This window comes from Aotus nancymaae, unplaced genomic scaffold (genome assembly GCF_030222135.1).
Source record: "Aotus nancymaae isolate 86718 unplaced genomic scaffold, 86718_ANA_hifiasm-v0.15.2.pri h1tg000020l, whole genome shotgun sequence".
In the NCBI taxonomy this organism is placed as follows: Eukaryota; Metazoa; Chordata; class Mammalia; order Primates; family Aotidae; genus Aotus; species Aotus nancymaae.
Window position 1 is genome coordinate 43,297,479 of NW_026988432.1, and position 22,542 is coordinate 43,320,020.

The 22,542-nt window shown below is 39.3% G+C and overlaps 1 protein-coding gene across 2 annotated transcripts in view; it reads right to left on the reverse strand.

Annotated features, from left to right (window-relative positions):
- Positions 1-603: 603 nt before the first annotated feature.
- Positions 604-22,542, reverse strand: part of ASXL3 (ASXL transcriptional regulator 3) — a 183,690-nt gene continuing 161,751 nt past the window's right edge. For both annotated transcript variants that reach the window (XM_064379306.1, XM_064379305.1), the window contains 3 exons: positions 22,157-22,262; positions 16,377-18,333; positions 604-8,874 (listed from right to left, as the gene is read on the reverse strand). In XM_064379306.1, the coding sequence (XP_064235376.1) occupies positions 5,158-8,874; positions 16,377-18,333; positions 22,157-22,262 (5,780 nt within the window). In that variant the 3' untranslated portion in view covers positions 604-5,157. The remainder of the gene's footprint in view (positions 8,875-16,376; positions 18,334-22,156; positions 22,263-22,542) is intronic.

Sequence of the window (22,542 nt, forward strand, 5' to 3'; positions counted from 1 at the left end):
GCCATCTGGTGGCTAAACACAACATTTTCTGTGTAGATGAAAACAGTTAACAGATTTAATAGCCAACTGTGTTTAATACTTGGATTCATCTTACTGAAAAGATATGCATATTTATTTAACCTATGGAAATATAACTGAAGCAATTTTGTTTTAATGGCTCACAGCATTTCATTCAAGTAACTCTAGCTATAATATTTCATGCAGGATTTTAAAAAATTAACCGGAGCAATTCTTTCAAAAGATCACTTTCTGAATTATTCATTTTGAAAGCTAAAAATACATGTGATAGTAACAATTTGTTTACCTGAATTCTTTTGGTATAAAGAATTAAGATCTTAATGAAAACAAGAAAGTCCAAATACAGTCTTAAATGATAAGCATAGCAGCTACCATTAATTTCTAAAGTTTCAGTTTTAGCTTTTCCTGTTTTAACAATAGTTATAACCATATGTTGACAAGTCACCATTACCAAAAAGCAGCATAGATAATTTAACAGTATATGGTTTAAGTTGTCCCTACAATTTTTTAAAATATAATTTTCAATTATTAGTATTTAACGTATATAACTTACTTCATTAAAAAATTTTAAAAAGACCATTATTTCATGTTTAATTTCTTTATTTTCTCCAGAATATCTTAATATTGAAACCCAAGTTACTTTGAGAAAGGGAAAGACAGAGAAACATGAAGAGACAAACATTTCATTTAACTTATGGTATTGTGAGCAGTCACTTTTGTAGGCAACACTTGTTTTTTTTGTAGAAAAGAAATAAAAAAACCAACAGCACCATTAAAGAATGCATGATCCCTGAATTCTAAACAAAACACTGTCTAAAAATTTTTTAAATGCTTGTTGCACTCAGTCACATTTAGTCAGGTATCAAAGCAAGCGTAACAGTATTAAATTGTTGCAGTCTTACTGAATCAACTGCTCCCCCTTCTGAGGATTTTACACACCTTCTCTGAGTTTTTCCTGTGGGAATAATATATTCTTTGGTAGAGGACTGAAGGAGGATTTTACTTTTCTGTATGTTGATATAAAATGTCTATGTAGGTTCGGGGCCTTCGCCCCCAGTCTGTATTTGTCATGCATATTATGTTTGGGTTGATTTCACATTTTGCTGTTACACTGTAAGAGTAATATCGCCTTTAAAAAAGGCATTAAATGGCTAATGTCAAACAGATGTAAACATTCAGAATACTGACCCCAAAAAAAAAATTACAAACGAACACACATAAAAAAAAAAAACAAACTACTGAAAATATGTATCGTATCAGGTTTCCATGAAGCAGGGGTGGGGGGATACAGCAGTACAAGAAAATTATGGCAACCAAGTAAAGCACTTTCTTTGAAACATTCAAGAACAGTACAAATACAACAAAGTTTTTCTACAGTCTAAATTATTCTGCAACTATCAAATATAGTACAAAGCGAAATAGTATGTGCTATAAAAAAGCAGCTCCTTTAAATTATAGTAAAAATGCTTTTTGTTCGCTTTACAGTGACAAAGCATGAAGACTGAAGACGACAGGAATTTTATATTCAGTAACATTTTGGCTACATAGGCCCCTGACAGTCTGATGAGTTCCTGTTCTAGGACTCTTCACAATTGTTCTCTGGGAACACAGATGGACAGTGACTCTGGGCTCTGCATGCTCAGAGGGGGTCATTCCCGCTAGGCAGCTACCGCTGTGCTGGGCTTCACTACCATACAGACGATATAACCCTATGCTTGGCTTCAGCTTCTAAAACCTGGGACTTCACTATACCATGGAAGAACTGGGAAACCAGAGGCCACAGTAATTTCCACTTTTGAAATTGTGTGAGGGTTTGTAAAGGAAATGGGGCTACAGCAATAGGTATTCTTACTCTTGACTGCATTATAAAGCACCATATGCACCAGCTTGTTTTTGTGTGTTTATTTTGAACTGAGTAAGAATATCCAAGGTCCAGCAGTCAACTAAACCTTCTATAGCTCATCCCAGAAACACGTACCACCCCAAAGTCTTCATAGCAACTAGGCTCAACCTCATAGGTTTGTTTTCAAGTTTTCTTCTTCAAACTAGACCTTCGCAGGGAAATATTATATAACTATGGTGCTCAGTTCACCAAAATTTCTGCTATTCTCACTTTGGGGAAGAAAAAAATATTTTCATTTTGAAAATGAATTTGCATCAGAATGCTCTTATTAACATGCCCATTAACTAACCTAAATGTCTTTATACACCTCAGGCATATGCATATCTTATAAGAGGAGGATTAGGGAATAGCAGTCTTCCTTCCCCTGCTCCAAAAGTGCTACTTAGGGAAATACATCCTTTGTGATTAAAAAAAAAAAAATTGCATGGTACATGTGCAAGTTCTATTCCTGATAAGAAAAAAATTGTGTCCAGTAATCAGGATAATGCACATGCTAACATTTGCACGCCACACCACAATAACCATGTAGTAAATAACATACTCCATTTGCACATAGCAGACATATGTAGAAATCAGAAAACTAAGAACCTACTCAATTCAAATATACTGGCTTTTGTGTATATATATATTAAATGAACACTTATAAAATATCTGACCCACATTTTACATCTAAATTTCTCTTCTTCCTTTCCCTTATATTTTAGCTTAGGATATTAATTTTTCAGTAATATAAGCCATATGAGAACACTAGGTATTTGAATTGGAGCAAAAAAGAGCAAGGGCACAGAAAAATTATGCTAATCGGACCTGGACGAGAGAATCCGTGCACTATCAACAACTGATTTTCCAAGCCTGTTATGTGAAAAATCAAAACATACAGAAGGACACTTTTCCTTATTCCCAGTAAGCAACTTGCAAGCAGTATTCACCAGTGAAGGAACTGATCATAAGCTCAGAATCTCATCAGCCTCAATTGTACCTCAAATACCGAGTGCAAAGGTTCTGTAGATTGGAGTTTCTTCCAACACCATGTCAGTTACTGATGTGATGGGTTTCAATCTGCTGGTGTAGACAGTATCTGACACTGGTATAGCAGTGACTGAATTTGGAAGGAGTTGGCATGCAAGTGTCTATGTTATAGGGGTGCCCCACTGTGAGACTAAGAGCATGATCTTCGAAATCAGGATGATATTAGAGCCAAGCAGACAATAAAGACACCACTGATAAGGATGCCACCCCAATACAACCCGGCGTGCAGTGAAGAGAAAACTAAGGATCCGCTGGAACTTACGCTGCATTCCTCGGGAAAGGCTGGTTAAGCACATTGCTAACTTTCTCAGTCATTAGTTTTGCCAATTTTACTGTGAAAAACAGAAATGACAGTATTGAAGCACCAAAATCATGTCTACAGCGGCAGGCCTTTCTTTTCTTTCTTTCTAAGATAAAGTACCTTTCACTATCAGCAACTTGTTATTCCAAATGATGTCTCTATCACCTAAAGAAATTTGGCAACATCACAATAAATATGGAGAAAAAAAAATCTCATATAGTTATTATAAAAAAATCACAAGTGTTCTTATTTTCAGGAATGTAATTTCTGCTCATTCCAGTCAATTTTTAAGACGTGTTTTACGGGAATGTCAAAAAGTTTACAGTGATTAGGATAATCCCATGTGAAAATATCAGTCATTCTTACCCTGGATACGGATGATTCCCCGCCCCCCCATGTTTGTTTTTTTAATTCTACAGCCACAATCAATCAACGGGTTAATGGCACTCCAAACTTTGTGCTCTGAAATCTGAAGTTAAGTGGGCATGGTTGGTTTTTGTTTTCATCTTTCCACAATGTGCATGTGCTTTTGAACTTGCTTTTGGGAACAGAGCCTCCTGAACTACGGCTGTCCTCCGGTATGAGGGTGGCCAAAGTATATGGAATGTAGCTCAAATACTCAACACTCAGACGTTATTGGATGCACACTGAAGATAATTTTAAGATGCAGTATCCCTTTTTCAAAAGCAGTTCCCCCAATATGAAGAATGTACTGAATACACCTGAGGGAAAAAAACAAAACACGCTACACCATTTTTTTTTTTTCAAAATGAGGGTTATTTCAGAGTTCAATTATATAGGCTGTAAATAATGAGAAAAACAATTGTTCTGTAAAATGTTGATGCTTTACCCTTGGGTAGTCCCTTTTATCATCAATGACCCTTTTAAAAAGAGATGGCCAACCTTTGCAAGGTCTGAAGCCAGAATGCATGGGTGTCATCAATAAAGGGCTACAATAATTCCCCCCCACTTTAATATCTAGTAATTCATTAGCGTGAATAGAATATTTACATTATCAACCCATTTGTGTGTGCATAAACAGCATCTTATTTCCTTGCTTTGAATTTCAGGGCATTTTTTTTTTTTCAAACCTGCTCTTAAAAGTCACATAGGAAGTGCTAAAATCCTCTGGGCCCATGGCTATTGGCTGGCCAATTGATCTCATATGATCAGGTGTCAAAGGGCTAGAACCACATTGCTGGGCATGAGTCCCATGCTGCAATTTCACATGTAGGACATATTTCACTACAATATGTGTACAAAATCCAAGGCAGGTACAGATAATCTGCCATAGTTTCTGAGAAAGAGTAAAACAGGAGGAAAGATAATAATCAAGACAGTGGATTTCATTAATGGCATACCTCCTTTAATACATCTTTTGAGATAGGAGTAAATACAAGGAATCACACATTTAAATCAGATTCCCCTTTCTAAATAGGATTTAATCACTGTGGTAAAGCTAGGTCCAGAAAAGTCAAGTGTAAAATTCCTTGCTGTAATGGGTCATCTGCAGAAAAATGCAGAACCCACCTTAAATCATTCCTCTTATTCTCTCTATACATCTGCATTTCTGGTTATTAAGTAATTAAAAATGTCCTTTTCCTATCTACAGCTGGGTTAAAAGAAAAATAAAGATGGGGTATTGACTTGTATACACATGGACAGAAACTTTCCGAAGCTCAGAATGGCAAATGAACACGTAAAAGACATGCCACTGAGCCATTCAGTTGGGATGCATCCTCTCCTTTATGAGAAACGCAAGAAAATAATGCCACAGAAAAAAGAGACCTGTTCCAAAGCAAAATAAATTACCATGATAGAAACCACTGCATTATTCGATTTGTTGCTGCTGATGCTATTTGGCTTTTCCATGTGGAAAAGGGATACTGCATCTTTCACTCAGCTCTTATCGTACAACCAGGCATGCTACACAGAGTTTTGAAGGACCTATGCAGTCGTCATGGCAGAAGGCCCCACAGCCTTTGCACACAATCATGGCTTTCAGCCGGCAAGAGCATTTCAGTTCCAACTCATCTGCATTGCTGCTGTCGGCAAAGTTCTGAACGGGCATCTGAGCGTTCTGACCGGGCAGGCCCGTGGCAGGATTGGAGCCACTTCCCAAAATCCCAATGGACTTTTCAATTGCAGATGCTGCCCTTTTGAAACTCGTGCTACCAAAGTGTATTGTTGGATAATTTCCACAGAGCTGCTGTTGTTGCTGCACCTGCATTTTCTGAGCAGCTAATTGGGTAAAAGGCTTTTGTGGCTCAGAAAGCAAATAGGAAGAGAAATCTGCATTTTTTAGCGCGAATGCTTTTAACTGTTCTTTCATTTCATTCTGGTCATAGGAAACTTGTTTCATGCCCAGTTCACAGCTGCTGCTTAAACCTTCCTCAAAAGAAAGAGGTTCCGATTTTATATTGCTACATATGCCCGTGGACTGTGGCCAACTAAGTCTCTTAGTGGTTTCCATGGTAACTGGCGGTTGTTTTTGATCGGATGGGACTTCTGCATTAGGGAGAGGTGGAGGTAGTGGAGGTGGTGGGGGGGGAGGTGGGGGCAAAGCCAAGGGTGGAGGGGGAGGGGGAGGGGGAGGGGGAGGCGGTGGCGGCGGTGGATGTACAAGTGCTTTGTTTGGCATTGCGTGTGCAGTGCCTCCCACCTCATCGCCTTCTTTCATGGGCATATTGGGGGATAACATGTTGGCTAACCTTAGCTGGTGAGGTGCTGAGGAAAGACTAACCTCTCCCAATCCCTTCTGTTCAAGATGCCTGTTGAAGGCAAATGCATTACATCCCACTGCGGTCTTGGAAGAGGCCTGTAATAGAGCTGCGGTAGGAATGGGGCCCCTCGCAGCCATAGGCATTTGGTAAAACTGCTGTCTGTGTGAGGTACCAGTGTCAGGGTGGAAGCCGCCATTCTTGTCAACATGAAATAGGTTCTGCTGGAAGCTACACGATGGGAGCAGCCGCTTTTGCTGTTTGACCTCAGGGCTGTGAACAATTCTGTTCTGCATGGCGTGCTTGTTTAGCCATTCTTGCTTAAATGGCTGGCTGTGTCCTAGCTGACTCACGCCAGAATTGATGACACAAGGCACCCCTTTCACATCTGGCTCCACCAACAATTTTCCTGGTTCACATTTAACTTGAGTGTGTTCTCCTACAGTCCTAGCTACTCTCTTCTTGGGGTGGTTTTCTCGCTTTCTCATTTGGAGTGGTGCAACAGTCCCTGCCAAGTAGCTCTTACCATCTGGATTTGGAGATCTGGGCGGAATTTCAACGTTTCTCTCTGGTGCTGGTTTACCCACTGAGGTAGTTTGAAGAGGCAATGGAAGCCTGTTGATCTCGAGCTTGGCTCCCAATCTGGGCTGTGGCAGCACTTTTTCCAAAGGCAGGTTGCCCTGTAGTAACTGCGTCACCAGTGGATTGTTAGCCTCCACAGAGGACAGACGACAGCTTGAATTCCCTGCACCAGGGACTCTTTTCAGGGTGTCAGTAGCCAAGGAAATAGCCTCTTCCATGGGACTTGAAGTGGAAGCTTTCACGTTCTGTGTTTGTTGTATACTAGAGGTTACCTCTGCAGCCGGAGGAGGCAGCTCGGGGCCAGGGAAGTCTTCAGTGTCCATTCTAACGCCCTTGTCCGCTTCGTGGAGTTCAGATTTCACAGGAAGAGCAACATTTGTTATGAGATTCCTGGGATGAAGTTCTGACACATTCAAGTAGCTGGCATGTTCAGTTTTGATAGCCTTTGGACAGCTTTGTTCGAGATATTCTTTTTGTTTACTTGAACCCGAATGAGTAACCAGAGGCTGTCCTGTGCTCCTCATCCCATCGTCACTCCAGCAAATCCGGTTACTTGGGTTATACTGACTGCTACAGGTTGTGTCTGCTTCACTTTTGAAAGTAGCTGGGCCACGTGCCTGCTCAGCAAAGTTATGACTGGGAGCAGTCGGCTCATTTAATTTATCTGGAACAAGGGGTAATTCTCGGAGACTTGTGCAGGCGGCCTGCAATGTTTTACAGTCTTGTTTTGCTGCCGAAGCAGCAATGAAAGTGGAACTGTGATCTACACCTTCATTGGCAACAGGCTCAGGCCTGCTAATCACAGACACCTGAGGACACGCCATGGGCTGTATGGATGCCTCTGCTCTCACTGGCCTGCCCTGCAGGTCCAAGCTGGCTTCGGAGCTTTCAACGGAGACAGTCAGAGACAAACTGGAGGTCAGCGTGGTGCTGTGGTCAACAATGACTTTACACGGAATTGATCGGTTTATGGCTGCTGGTGCAAAGCCCCCTGGTGGTTGCTGAGGTTTTCCAGAATGGTCTGCCCTGTTTCGAGGCCCTGAATTTTTGTCCAAGCTTTCAGCACTTAACTTGGGAGGACTATCGTAAGAGTTTATTGTCAGCATATTTCCAGTAAACATTGCAACGGTTGGGTGTGCAACCAGAGAGTCTGTGACTGCTACTGAATCACCGCAGCTGAGAGCTGCTCTCACAGTGGTACCCATGGATACAGTGGCCTGTTCTTCACTCCCAGGTACGGCTATCTTCTCAGAAGGAAATCTGTTAATTCCCGTCGGGGGAATCAAGACAGAGCTAGTGGAGAGGTGGTTTGGCAAATTGTTTCCAATGGAGGGAGTTGGCACAGAGGTGTACTGAGTGGAGACTAAGTTACTAGCACTGCTGCTTGATATTAGTAACTGCTTATCATCCATGGAGCTTGATATGCCGGAGCCCTCTGTAGTGGCTGAAATGGGAGTGCTTTCAATACATTTTGGTATAATGGCTATGCATGGAGTGTCAGTTCCCTGGATGGTTTTTAACATGCTTATATTACAAGCAGAAATTGTAGTGTTTGCACTGTCAACAGACATTAGAACAGAGGATTTATCAACAGAACTCACAAAGGGATGTTCTTTAATTGCTCCCGACATAGCAGTGCTGCAGACAGATACGGGGACAGAATTTTTATTAAAAAGCATGGGCACACTGCTATTTTCAGAAGAGGTAGATGAAACAATTTTCTCAGATAAATGTGACACAGGTATGTTTTCATCAGAACTATGCACAGATAAGTCAGTGGCAGTTTCTGGAAGTTTACTTGGGTTAAGAGACTGCTGTAGTACAGTGGTGGTCTCCCGGAGGTGTGCAGACTTGTTGCTAGGAGATCTACAGTTTGGATTGACAATAATGACACCAGTCGAACCTTCCATTTTTGTTTCAGGGGTAGAAGAGACTTCTAAGTTTGGAGGCCCTTCCTTTGAGCTGAGCGGAGGCAACCGGGTCTCTTTAGAGGTTTGGAAGAGATGGGCTCGAGCTTGATGTTTCGCAAAGAGCTTAGCCTTTGTCTGCTCTTTGATGTGTGCCAGGGTTCTTGCCTTTCCACTCTCTCCTGGGCTTCCCATGGCTCCAGAGACAATGCTTGCTGCAGCCGCTACAGCAGCGGCTGCAGCAGCCTCTCGCTGGGCCCGAGCTTGTTGGGCCCGAGCCTTGATATCTGCGAGGGTCCTGGCTCCTGTGTTCCTCCCGCCACTGATGGAAGTGCTAGTGGAGGCTCGAGACTCAGGTTTCGAGATTGGTTGGCTCTTGATTATAAAAGGTGGCCCAATTTTGGAAAGCTGGATCTAAAAGGAGGAGAGAAGAAAAATAAAATGTGCTTCATACATGATCACAGAGGAGGCACATAGAATGTGATAATGCAAGGGAAAGGACTAGCTGCATTCTCTCATAATGTGCCATGAACTACACCTAAATCCCTGGATGTGTCTTTAGGGCATAAAGCAACAAGAAATGTAGCATGAATGTGAAAATTAAGTTTTTAATCTCTGTTTTTAATCTACAAAACATCCATTGTGACTTCATTTGGCAGGGAAAGGAAGCAACTTCTTAATGCCTCACATAAATGGACACAAAATTCATGCTTCTAGAAGCGGGGTAGGCTAAATACTTTGAAATATTTAATTTTGAAATTATTTTCCTTAGTGGCATAAAAAACTGGGACTTCTACTCTATTTGAGTTTATCTGTCTTAATTTGACCCAAAGAAAAAAGGCCTGACCAAGATACTGACAACTAGAATTCTCATTCTGACTTTAAACAAAGGAACTTTGTAAACGCTAATCACTATGTACCTCAGTTTCTCCAATAACCTCTCTGAGCCAAGGACTCTATAATTTCTATGTACTCCCATGCTACCTTGTATGCTGCTTTATACATATACGATAAGAACACAAGAGAAGTTTGTAAACTCAGTTGTAAAATGAGACTAGTTATTTCTGGTCTATTTCCCTCAAAGAGCAGTTTTAAAGATGGAATGAGACAACATTTGTCAGTGTTCTGTTTTCCAAAGGGATTGTATTATCATTACATTTGCATAAAAGCAAGGGAAACTCTGATTTTCTGCCTCTAAAGAATTTATACATTGGGCAGTTTGATACTGGTAATCCACAATATGCTGAATTTTGTACACGTCCCAACCCATACCATTTACCTATTTTTGCTAATTAAGAGACTCACAAAGTCATCACCAAATTCAGGAGGAAACAAGATCTAACAACCAGCATCCTATAGCAAGGCTGTGTTGCTCTAGTCACTAAAAACATTCTTAGTCATGGCTGTGTAGAGCTGGAAAGACTCTAGTTGATGTCCCTCATTTCACAGTTGAGAAAACCGAAGCTGTGCAGGTAAAGTAGTTTACCCTGGGGTCATATAACTAGTGAGTGACCTAGAGTCTTTGGGATTCCCATTTGGTGCTGTTTCCATGTATTCTGTTTCCTTTTTCTCCAGATTATACATATCAATTTAGAATTATGCTTTGGAACGCTGATAGATGAAATTATCTTCCTGAGCTATCTTGTTTCTCATTTTCAAACTGCTTGTGAAGTCTGTCTTCTATTCCAAAGGCCAAAAAAAAAAAAAAAAAAAAAAAAGATGATTCTGGGGAGAAGATTCAATTTGCTCTTTTAATATTTCTCCTAGTGTAAAAAATTAAAACACATTTTTAATAATTAAACTTAAATATGCTTTAGCAAGAGCTCTTAAGACCAAACATCAAATATTCCTGTAGTATTTATCTACCTACCTTTTTTAACATCAATGCTTAATTTATTAATTAATGTGCTCAATAATATTGCAAGATGGTAACATCTTGCAAGACTGTGATATCACAACCAGGATACTGACATTGATACAATTACAATATAGAACATTTTCATGACTACAAATTTCCCTCATATTATCTATCTATACATAAAGTCCATATGACTTTGAAAACAAGCTTTTGACAAAAAAAAAAAAAAGACTGGCATGTTTAAAAATATCTCTTATGAAAAGTTTATATTATTCTTTCTATGGCTTCAAAAATTAAAATGCATAGTGAGTTTTTAATTGAAATTAATGCTTATTTTTTATACCTCTAGAATCTTGCTTACTAGAGACCGCTTTATTAAAAAGAGTAAGTACAACCATACTCTTAAAGTCAGCCTGTGGAGAGCATGAGTCATATATAAAATAACAATTTTGGAAGATCCAAGATGGCTGATTAGGAGCAGCTCAGGACTGCAGCTCTCAGTGAAAGTGCAGAGGGTGAGTGGACGCCGCATTTCCAGACGGATTTTTATTGCCCACAGACCAGGAGATTCCCAGGTGGAGAAGCCCCACGGGTCGCCAGCGCAGCTGTTTTGCCAGCGCCCCGGCGCGGCAGTTCTCTGTACAAAATACTCTGGTCTGGGTGCCATTTTACCTGGCCAGAGGAGCTCCCGGAAGGCACAGCACCCATTCAGCTGATAAAAAAGGGGACTGAAACAGGGAGCCAGGCCAGGAGATTCCCGGGCAAAAAAGCGCCACGAATCTCAGCGTTGCTGTTTCAGCTGGTGCGGTGTGTCTTCGCACGGGAAATCACACAGATCCCGGCACCTTTTCAACAGGCGACTGGAACACCTGGGAGAGAGTCAACTATTCAACTAAAAAAAAAAAGGGCTCTGAGGCAGGGAGCCAGGTGATCAGGCTCGGCTGGTCCCACACACACAAACACACACACACAAAAAAACAGCATTTGGAAGCGCTCTGGGTTGAGAGTTTCACAGCAAGCACAGCTGAACCTGGGACAGGCTAGCTCTGTGGGGGAGGGGCGTCCGCCATTACCGAGGCACTTTACCACTACGGAGGTAGTCCGCCATTGCCAAGCCAACCCGCCATTGCCGAGGCAACCTGCCATTACAGAGAGAATCTGCCATTACAGAGGTGGGTCACCATTGCCGAGGCAGTTTGAACTACACCCATATAAACAGGACTGCAGGGAAGTTCACACGGCATCTGGGCGGAGCCCCCAGCAGGGCAGCCCTGAAAAAAAGGCAGCAGCACAATGGAAACTCATAAATAAAGCCCTAACTCCCCGGGACAGAACACCTGGGGAAAAAAAGGGGTTTATGAGTTCTGCTGTAGCAGGTTTAAATGTACCTGCCCAGCAGCTCTGAATGAACAACAGAGCTCACAGCTCAGCACTCGAGCTCCTATAAAGGACAAGCTGTCTCCTCAAGCAGCTCCCTGACCCCCATATATCCAAAGAGTCACCTCATAAAGGAGAGCTCAGACTGACATATGGCAGGTATCCTTCTGGGACAAAGATAGCAGAAGAAGAAACTGGTAGCAACCCTTACTGTTCTGCAGCTGCTGCAGGTGATCCCCAGGCAAGCAGGGCCTGGAGTGGACCTCAGTAGTCCTACAGCAGAGGGGCCAGACTGTTAGAAGGAAACTAAGAAACAGAAATAACTTCATCATCAACAAACCTGACATCCACTCAGAGACCCAGTCTGAAAGTCAGCAACTACAAAGACCACAGGTGGATAAATCCACAAAGATGGGAAGAAACCAGCGCAAAAAGGATGAAAACACCAGAAACCAGAATGCCTCTCCTCCTACAAGGGATCACAACTCCTCACCAGCAAGGGAACAAGGCTGGATGGAGAATGAATGTGATGAAATGACAGAATCAGGCTTCAGAAGGTGGGTAATAAAAAACTAAAAGAACATGTTCTAACCCAATGCAAAGAAACTAAGAACCTTGAAAAAAGATTTGATGAAATGCTAATGAGAATGGACAACTTAGAGAGGAATATAAGTGAATTGATGGAGCTGAAAAACATGAGAACTTTGCAAAGCATGCACAAGTTTCAACAGCCGAATTGACCAAGCAGAAGAAAGGATATCAGAGGTTGAAGATCCACTCAATGAAATAAAACAAGAAGGCAAGATTAGAGAAAAAAGGGTAAAAAGGAATGAACAAAGTCTCCAAGAAATATGGGACTATGTAAAAAGACCCAATCTACGTTTGATAGATGTACCTAAATGTGATGAACAGAACAAATCCAAGCTGGAAAATACTCTTCAGGATATTATCCAGGAAAACTTCCCCAACTTAGCAAGGCAGGCCAATATTCAAGTCCAGGAAATACAGAGAACACCAAAAAGATATTCCTTAAGAAGAACAACTCCAAGGCACATAATCGTCCGATTCACCAGAGTTGAAATGAAGGAGAAAATGCTAAGGGAAGCCAGAGGGAGCTGGTACCATTCCTTCTGAAACTATTCCAAATAATCCAAAAAGAGGGAATCCTTCCCAAATCTTTTTATGAGACCAACATCATCCTGATACCAAAATCAGGCAGAAACTCAAAAGAAAAGAAAACTACAGGCTAATATCCATGATGAACATAGATGCAAAAATCTTCAATAAAATACTGGCAAGCCGATTGCAACAGCACATCAAAAAGCTTATCCACCATGCTCAAGTAGGATTCATCCTGGGGATACAAGGCTGGTTCAACATACGCAATTCACCACATAAACAGAACCAAAGACAAAAACCACATGATTATCTCAACTGATGCAGAGAAGGCCTCTGACAAAATTCAACAGACCTGTATGCTAAAAACACTCAATAAACTAGGTATTGACGGAACGTATTTCAAAATAATAAAAGCTATTTATGACAAACCAACAGCCAATATCATACTGAATGGGCAAAAACTGGAAGCATTCCCTTTGAAATCTGGCACTAGACAAGGATGCCCTCTCTCACCACTCCTATTCAATATAGTACTGGAAGTTCTAGCCAGAGCAATCAGGCAAGAAAAAGAAATAAAGGATATTCAAATAGGAAAGGAGGAAGTCAAATTGTCTCTATTTGCAAACAACATGATTGTTTATCTAGAAGACCCCATCGTCTCAGCCCAAAATCTCCTGAAACTGATAAGCAACTTCAGCAAAGTCTCAGGGTACAAAATCAATGTGCAAAAATCACAAGCATTCCTATACACCAGTAACAGACTTAAAGAGAGCCAAATCAAGAACGAACTGCCATTCACAGTTGCTATAAAGAGAATAAAATACCTAGGAATACAACTAACAAGGAACGTCAAAGACCTCTTCAAGGAGAACTACAAACTACTGCTCAATGAAATAAGAGAGGACACAAACAGATGGAGAAACATCCATGTTCATGGTTAGGAAGAATCAATATCGTGAAAATGGCCATACTGCCCAAAGTAATTTACAGATTCAACGCTATCCCCATCAAGCTACCAATGACCTTCTTCACAGAACTCGAAAAAACCACTTTAAACTTCATATGGAACCAAAAGAGAGCCCGCATAGCCAAGTCAATTCTAAGCAAAAAGAACAAAGCAGGAGGCATCACACTACCGGACTTCAAACTATACTACAACGCTACAGCAATCAAAACAGCATGGTAGTGGTACCAAAACAGAGATAGAGACCAATGGAACAGAACAGAGGCCTCGGAGGCAACACAACATATCTACAACCATCCAATCTTTGACAAACCTGACAAAAACAAGCAATGGGGAAAATATTCTCTGTTTAATAAATGGTGTTGGGAAAACTGGCTAGCCATGTGCAGAAAGCAGAAACTGGACCCCTTCCTGACACCTTACACTAAAATTAACTCCAGATGGATTAAAGACTTAAACATAAGACCTAACACCATAAAAACCGTAGAAAAAAATCTAGGCAAAACCGTTCAGGACATAGGCATAGGCAAGGACTTCATGACTAAAACACCAAAAGCATTGGCATCAAAAGCCAAAATAGACAAATGGGACCTAATCAAACTCCACAGCTTCTGCACGGCAAAAGAAACAGTCATTAGAGTGACTTGGCAACCAACAGAATGGGAAAAAATTTTTGCAGTTTACCCATCTGACAAAGGGCTGATATCCAGAATTTACAAAGAACTGAAACAGATTTACAAGAAAAAAACAAACAAGCCCATTCAAAAGTGGGCGAAGGATATGAACAGACACTTTACAAAAGAAGACACACATGAGGCCAACAAACATATGAAAAAATGCTCATCATCACTGGTCATTAGAGAAATGCAAATCAAAACTACATTGAGATACCATCTCACGCCAATTAGAATGGCGATCATTAAAAAATCTGGAGAAAACAAATGCTGGAGAGGATGTGGAGAAATAGGAACACTTTTACACTGTTGGTGGGAGTGTAAATTAGTTCAACCATTGTAGAAGACAGTGTGGCGATTCCTCAAGGACCTAGAAATAGAAATTCCATTTGACCCAGCAATCCCATTAGTGGGTATATATCCAAAGGATTATAAATCGTTCTACTATAAGGACACATGCACACAAATGTTCATTGCAGCACAGTTTACAATAGCAAAGACCTGGAACCAACCCAAATGCCCATCGATGATAGACTGGACAGGGAAAATGTGGCACATATACACCATGGAATATTATGTAGCCATCAAAAACGATGAGTTCATGTCCTTTGTAGGGACATGGATGAACCTGGAAACCATCATTCTCAGCAAACTGACACAAGAACAGAAAATCAAACACCGCATATTCTCACTCATAGGCGGGTGTTGAACAATGAGAACACACGGACACAGGGAGGGGAGCACTACACACTGGGGTCTATTGGGGGGAAATAGGGGAGGGACAGCGGTGGGTGGAGAGGTGGGGAGAGATAGCATGGGGAGAAATGCCAGATATAGGTGAAGGGGTGGAAGGCAGCAAATCACACTGCCACGCGTGTACCTATGCAGGTTCTCCACATGTACCCCAAAACCTAAAATACAATAAAAATAAATAAAATTTTTAAAAAAGTTAAAAAAAATTAAAAAATAAATAAATAAAAATAAAAATTTTATAGATTTTATATTTATAGATAGAGCAGGATTTTTTTAATTTAAAAAGTTTGAGATGTTTATAATTCTAGACCAATGCTATGATGGAATAATCCACTTCACTGTACAAAAGTATAAATGACAAAAGGTAGAAACTTTAAAAAAACTTACACTGGGGTTTCTTTTGAATTAACCTTAATTTTCAGTTTACTTAGGCAGAATTAATTTATATAAATGCTTTGTTTTCTGGAAGTTAAAGTTTAGCTGGGATCAAAACAAAGTATATAAATAGAAATGTTTATCTGTAAGCCTTTATTATTTGGTGAAGTTAAAGGCCTATTTACCATCTTGGAAATAAAAAAAAACATAGGATTTGTATATCTACACCTCTATAGTATTCTCTCTCAGAGTTCATAAGGCAATTTTATTGCTTTATTCAAGAAATATTTAATGAGGCTCAACTGTAAGCTAGGTCTTCAATGCTAGGCAATAGTGGTGTGCAGTGTTTGTTGGGGAAGGAATGTAGGGATAATACATACCTTCTCTACCTTTGTGCTGGCTTCTGAGTTTTGATTACTCTTTCCCTCGTCCCAGAGAACTTTGTAGGACACTAAATTATCTTTCCCATTTTCCCAGGTTTACATAGGTCTCTGTCCTACACCTTGAAATCCCTATAAGCCCAGGTGTCTCAGTGGCCTGTAGACATTTCCAGGCCCTATTCTCTCTAATTCTTTTTTCTTTAATACCGGGGTTTAAACATATGCATGTATCTAAACTGTTTTTATGAATTCAATGCATAGTCATAAAGAGGGTCATTTACTATTAGAGGATTAGATTATAAATTGCTGCATAAACCTAGAAGGAAGAAAATCTAATTATTCTTGAAAAATTAGGCTTCTAAATAGAAAAAGCCTATATATGGAATTGCCTTTTGTTTTTTTATTTAGTACCATACCTTGAGAGGGGGAACCCTTGGTTCCTCTCTTGGAGGCTGTTCTTTCTCAGCTGGGCTGCTAGTTGATATGTTCCGGGTTGACTGATCGTCTTCTATCCTAGCTCTCTTTTCCTTACAGATCCCAAAGCTGTGCTGCTCTGCAGTTTTCCTCTTTGATATCTCTGAATCTCTACTTTCATTTCTTATCCCATCAGGTGACTTAGAGGGTTCTGATGATTTGGAAGTATGTGAGGTTTCTAAACGACTCTGTGTACTCCCTTGCTTATGTGTTTTATTTCTAGAGCCTTCTGAAAATGAAGCCTTATCCACTGATGAGATATATTGCTTGTCCTGTAATTTAGCAGATGGAAGCTCATTTCCCTTATTCTCTGTCTCTTCAGAAAAGACAGATAATTCCAATGGTGAAGATAACACTTTTTTTTCTGTTCTTTGCAGGACGCTATGATTTTTAACTTTTATCATTTCAGTAGAAGCAAGTTCTGGAATTGAAGCAGGATAGGGCTTTTCAGTGTCAAGATGTGATTTACATGTTTGCTGACTCAGGGTCTTATTGTGCAAATCTTCAGATGGAAATGCTTCAGGAGCAATGCAAGAAGAACTCATTATGATGGCTTCAGGAGAATTAGCTAGAGTCTTCTGCTGGGAGGTAAGGTTCTCTCCCAGAGGTTTGGCAGTGGTGGAAGACTCATCTTTCTGCGGGGAGAGTGGTTCTTCAGATACAGAAGGTGACTTTCTTTGCTGATGTGCCATTCTCTCATTCATGGAAGAACTGGAAATTGGAGATGTTTCTGAAGGAAGTGGCAAACTGGATACAAAAGTGGTCTCAGAGGTGAGAAGCATGGAAGACACTGAAGAAGTTTCTGATGTTAAAGGTAAGTCAGACATCGGTGACGTTTCTGATGTTAAAGGTAAGTTGGATACTGGTGATGCTTCAGATGTTAATGGTAAGTTGGACATAAGAGATGCTTCTGATATTTCAGGTGAAGTGGATATTGGAGATATTTCTGACATCAAAGATGCATGAAGGTTTTCATCAATGGAATTTCTCTGGTTATATTTGTCTGTATTTTCAGTGCTAGACACCTCAGAACAAAATGTTGTCTCAAGGGAGGCTGGAGTACATGATTCTTCTGATGTGGACTGTGTTTCCCCTCCTGGGGAAGGCAGGCTGGTACAGGCTCCCTCTGGGCTCTCAGAAGAAAAGGATGTTTCAGAGATGCAGGCATTTTCTGAAAGCTGTTCTTCAGGATCACTCTGTAGCTCCATATCTACAGCAATTCCTTCATTTGGAAACTGGCCTTCTAGAGAAGATGACCCTGTTTTTATTTTTGGGGTACTGGTCTCTATTGCAGTTTCTGACTCCTTATGTTCTGTGTCACTGACATGAGTCACAGATGAAGCGGAAGGAACAAGAGAGTCACAGACTTCTAACTGATCGATGACAACTGTCATTTCTTCCTGGGGCAATTCTGACTTCTCTTCTATCTTAACTTCAATATGAGGCAAAGTTTCTAAAACATCATTCATCATAACACAGGATTCCAAGTTATCTTCAGGAGGTGCTATTTGGGGTTCTTCATGAGAATTGGTTGGACTTTCAGATTCCTCAGAAAATTCAGGTATTGTCTTATGATTTTCATCCTGGCATTCACAGATACTAGTCTCTACCTCTTCTGCAATTTCCTCCTGAATTACAGATTCTTCAGGGATCAAGATATCCTCTGACTCCGATTCTGCCATTAAATCTTTAGCTGGAATTTCTACCATAGGGCAAAGAGAAGCACAGAAACCAGGCTCTGGAGAAGCTGGGCTTTTCATGCTTTTTGGCTGTTGTTCTGTCAAGGGCGTCTGTGCAGAAACTGGAAGACCAGAAGTCCCACATGAGGAACTACTTTGAGCTTCAGCATTGTTTGGTCCAGTAGTGAGCTTCATAGATTCCTCTCTTGACATGCCCAGTCTGTACAGAAATTAGAGATATGAAATTATTGCTCAACCACAAAACATGAAAGGTATAAGTGGGATCTCTCATGAATGTAGTATTCAATAGAAGTAAATACACCAGATTACTTTTATAATCACTAACATGCTTAATTTATGTAAACTAGTTTATAATGATGATGCTTCTTTGCTGCTTTTATAATCTCAACTAAAACTCTACTTCTGATTAAGAACAGTACAGATTTTTATTTTGTAAAGCAAGGAGATATGAACCTTACCAAGTATTAGTAAAGGAATAAGAAAATTACATACAACAAAGTATTAGAAAATACAAGCAGAAAAGCAAATATATATATATTTAAATCCAAAAGTAGAATGATGCTCTTATAATAGAAATTTATATAGTTTTCAGCAGATACAAGAGAACCAAGTAATTAAGATCAATGGAAGATGAATGAAATTCATCAAATTTTGAAGTTGAAATGAGTTCCAAAGATTGGTTTTCTTTAATCTAAGAAGTATTACTCAGTCACCTTATTTTAGCATCTAAGTGTCTAACCTAAGACAACATGGAAATTTCATTAAAGAATAACAGAACATATTTGGGGTTATCAAAGTTATTCTACTAGCTTATATCTGTGTGCAGTAAGACTTTTAAATTATTTCATGCAGATCTCTTACTGTAAAGATATTCCTTAAATGACAGTACAGAAAATCAAGAAATAATTGAGCATGATATTCAGGTCTTAAGGTAAATCTAATTAGAGTTACAATCAAGGTTACTGTAAATCACTACTTTCCGTCATATAATTTACATAGTCAGCATCAGATGGTAGAGAAATATGCTGTTCCAAATGAAGTTAAATTAGGGTCCAGGCAATGAGAAAGATAAGTAGGAGAGAGAATATTTCCAGAGAAGAAGCACATTTAAGTGAAGAAATATACTCACAATAACATTGATGCAAAAAATACCTCAGTGAAAACCACTTTAACCTTTTATTTTTAAAAATCCTCAAAGTAAAAGGGAAATAACATTGCAGGTCTTTGCCTTCTTTATTTAAATTCAGAAATCTCTGAAAAGGTAGAAGATACTATCTTCATAAATAATCTCTTTCCTTTCAATGTTCTCTAAGATGAATCCAAACTAAGCTACAATTTATAACTATACTATACTGAGAGGATCAGAACAACAGCATTACAGATAAATTTAAAGCAGAATAATCTGCTAGAAATGAGGTTCCCTGGGACTAGGTCAAGCAGAGGTACTATTGATACTAGACTAAGTACGTAACATACCCAAATCTATCCACTGGCAGCCAACTTTCTGCTATTTGGTTAATATTATTAAATATACATACAGATAAGTGTATATGTACAACAGCACTGTATAAAACATGCCCATGTCAACATTTTCTTATTTTCATGGGAAAACAGACTTAAGATGGCATAAGACATAGGAAGAAGATGTTCACAGCTCCCCATACTTCGCAAAGGAAAACCCTGGCCTCCAGAGATCTGCACACAAATTCACAAACCAAGCCCTCTAATACTTAGCATTTATACAAGTGATATAAAACAAATACAGAACAATACTATATTATAAAGAAATTAAGCAAGTGAGAATCATAATAATTTAAAACAAGCAGAAAACAAAACGAGGCAGATCTTGACACTAGTTTGAATGTTTAGACACATTTTTGAAAAAACTTAGAGCAATGAAAAGGCACACGATATCAAGTCAACTAAAAACTGTCTGGTGGTAGGGGAATACAGGTAACCTGGGAGCGACAAAGTGAGAAGGTCAGTCAATGAAATGTCCAAAATATATCTGCCATGAAATATGTAATAAAAGATAGAAAAGATCGAGAGACAAGTCCGGTGATGTGAGGGGACAAAAACTACTGATAAACTACAGCAAAAAAAAAGGGAGGGCTAAGTAGATGTTTGTATTCAGAGTTTGGTGATGGTAAGGAAGGGGGTCATGTTTGTTAATATTATAGCTGTCGTTTTTCTAGGGAAGAGACCCTAAATCTGATGCCCAAGGGAATCTGGGAAATTCCTAAATTTCATGCAAAGATTGTACATATGTGTGAATTTTTCAGAGAAGGATTTTCAGGATGAAGACCCCAAGCAAGTTACTCAACCTCAGTGTTATAAACCTGGGAAAATTACTTAGCTTCATTTTCCCTCAGTTTCCTAAATTTAAAAAAAAAATAATAATATAAATAATGGTATCCATCTTATAGAATTGTTGGGAGGATTAAATAATATTTGCAAAGCTTTTAGAAGCATATCAGAGCGAATGTATTCTCAATGATTATTTGTTGCACGAAGGAAAGCTCTCTGTAATGTAACTCCCTTTAACTGTGGCTCTCTGGGAGTAGAACTTAGGTAGCCCTACAAACAACTGCATCCCTGGCATCCAGGAGAGTGTCTGACACAGAGGCAATGTTGAATAAATACATTAATTTAATAAAAGAATGGGTCTATCACTAAAAAAATTAAGAACCAATGCTTTGGAGGTACTATCTCAGTTATGCTTCTGCCATTACTGAAAAGAGTGTGCCCAACATTTTTTTTCACAGGCTCCTAAATAGTCTTTAATCTCATCCTCCAGGGTTCTTAATCCTGCTGGGCATCAGCATAACCTGGAAAGCTTCTAAAAACACAGACTCCTGGGCTCAACTCCTAGATTTTGATATAGCCAGGTTTGAGTGATATTGTTGGTGGCTTCATGTGAAGACCTATGACTAGATTGTCACATTTTTAATGTTTGAGAAAATACATTAATTGTCTCTATTTGGTTTTGCTTAAAAATATATAGGCATCCAGAAATCCTGGCACAGCAATTAAAAACAGGCCTTCCTACTCAAGAGGACTACCATTCAGGACAATTCACAAAGGTTAGTATACTCTGAGTACCCCACTTCAAGCGGTCTGTTAAGTATCTTATTTCTTTTCATGAAGAGCTCTCACGTGAGACTCCTGGCATGTCTCTTTTCCCCATTTACAGGTGAAATTTTGTGAAATGAGATCCCATGACATATGTTTTGTTACCTGTAACCACCTGTGTCCTTTACACAAAATAACAACTTTCAACATTGACTGCGTATGTGGGAATTGGAGCACAAGTTCCTCTATGAATGGAAATCTGAAGTGACCATCAACAGTAAGTGCTTAAACCCCTCCTTTTTAGGGAGATGATTGTCTGAGACACTAATTGCCCAAGCAGAATGTGTCTACTAAACATGAGGCAAAGGTGAAACTGCTTTCAGGGTTAGTTCATTTGCTCCCACACTATGATGTAAAGGCTCGTACTACTTAAAAAAAGAAGCATACACACACATAACAAATTAAAGATAGATTACATTTGAGGAGGAAGATAAGGCAAAAGATAAATCTCAGGCGCTTCCCAAAACAAGGACTAAACAAAGATTAAAATGCTTTAGGCACAGTCAGTACTTTTGGAAAAGTGTGAGAATTAAATACATGCCAAAAATTACTTATCTATAAAGAATTCATTCATGAACATACTTGAAAATAGGAGAATTTTACTCAAATCCATTAAGAAAACCAAAAGTGACTTCTATAAGATTTCATGTGCTACTTTCAACCCAAAATAAATTTTCATGAACAAGTTATAAACCCTTGAAAATGCATTTTTTTTAATTTAAGTGCTGATATACCACTATAATTTCATCTGCACTTTCTTACACTGAGGGACTATTGCCTTTTATCACAGGTTTATTAAGTTTTACAGCATATGAGTGTGCTATGTGAAGCAGAGAATTACATTTTCATTTCCTTCTAAGAGAAATGAGAAAAAATACTCTAGTACTTACTTTTCTCCATAAAATCTCTCAAAGAATTTTTCTTTCCAAGGTTCTGTTTTCTTTTCCTTCTCAATTTCTTGCCTTATCCGCAACTGCATTTCTGGGGTAAACTCTCCTAAAAAGAAAATGGTAATGTATTGAGTAAAAGTGGTCACATCTTTTGCCAATTCATAAAGAAAACATGTAATTCATCTGAGTAAACTTTTATGGATCTTGAAAAGTACAAGGACAAATAATGATAACATTTCTACAGCTTCTCGTTTCATGAACATCACTCAAGATGTTCATAAAAATTCTAAAGCTAAATGCTTTAGAAGAACGCTAAAGCATTTAGCAAGTGTATTACCTGCTAGGGGCTACAAATAGGAGAGTGTATATTCACTGTCCTTAAGGAA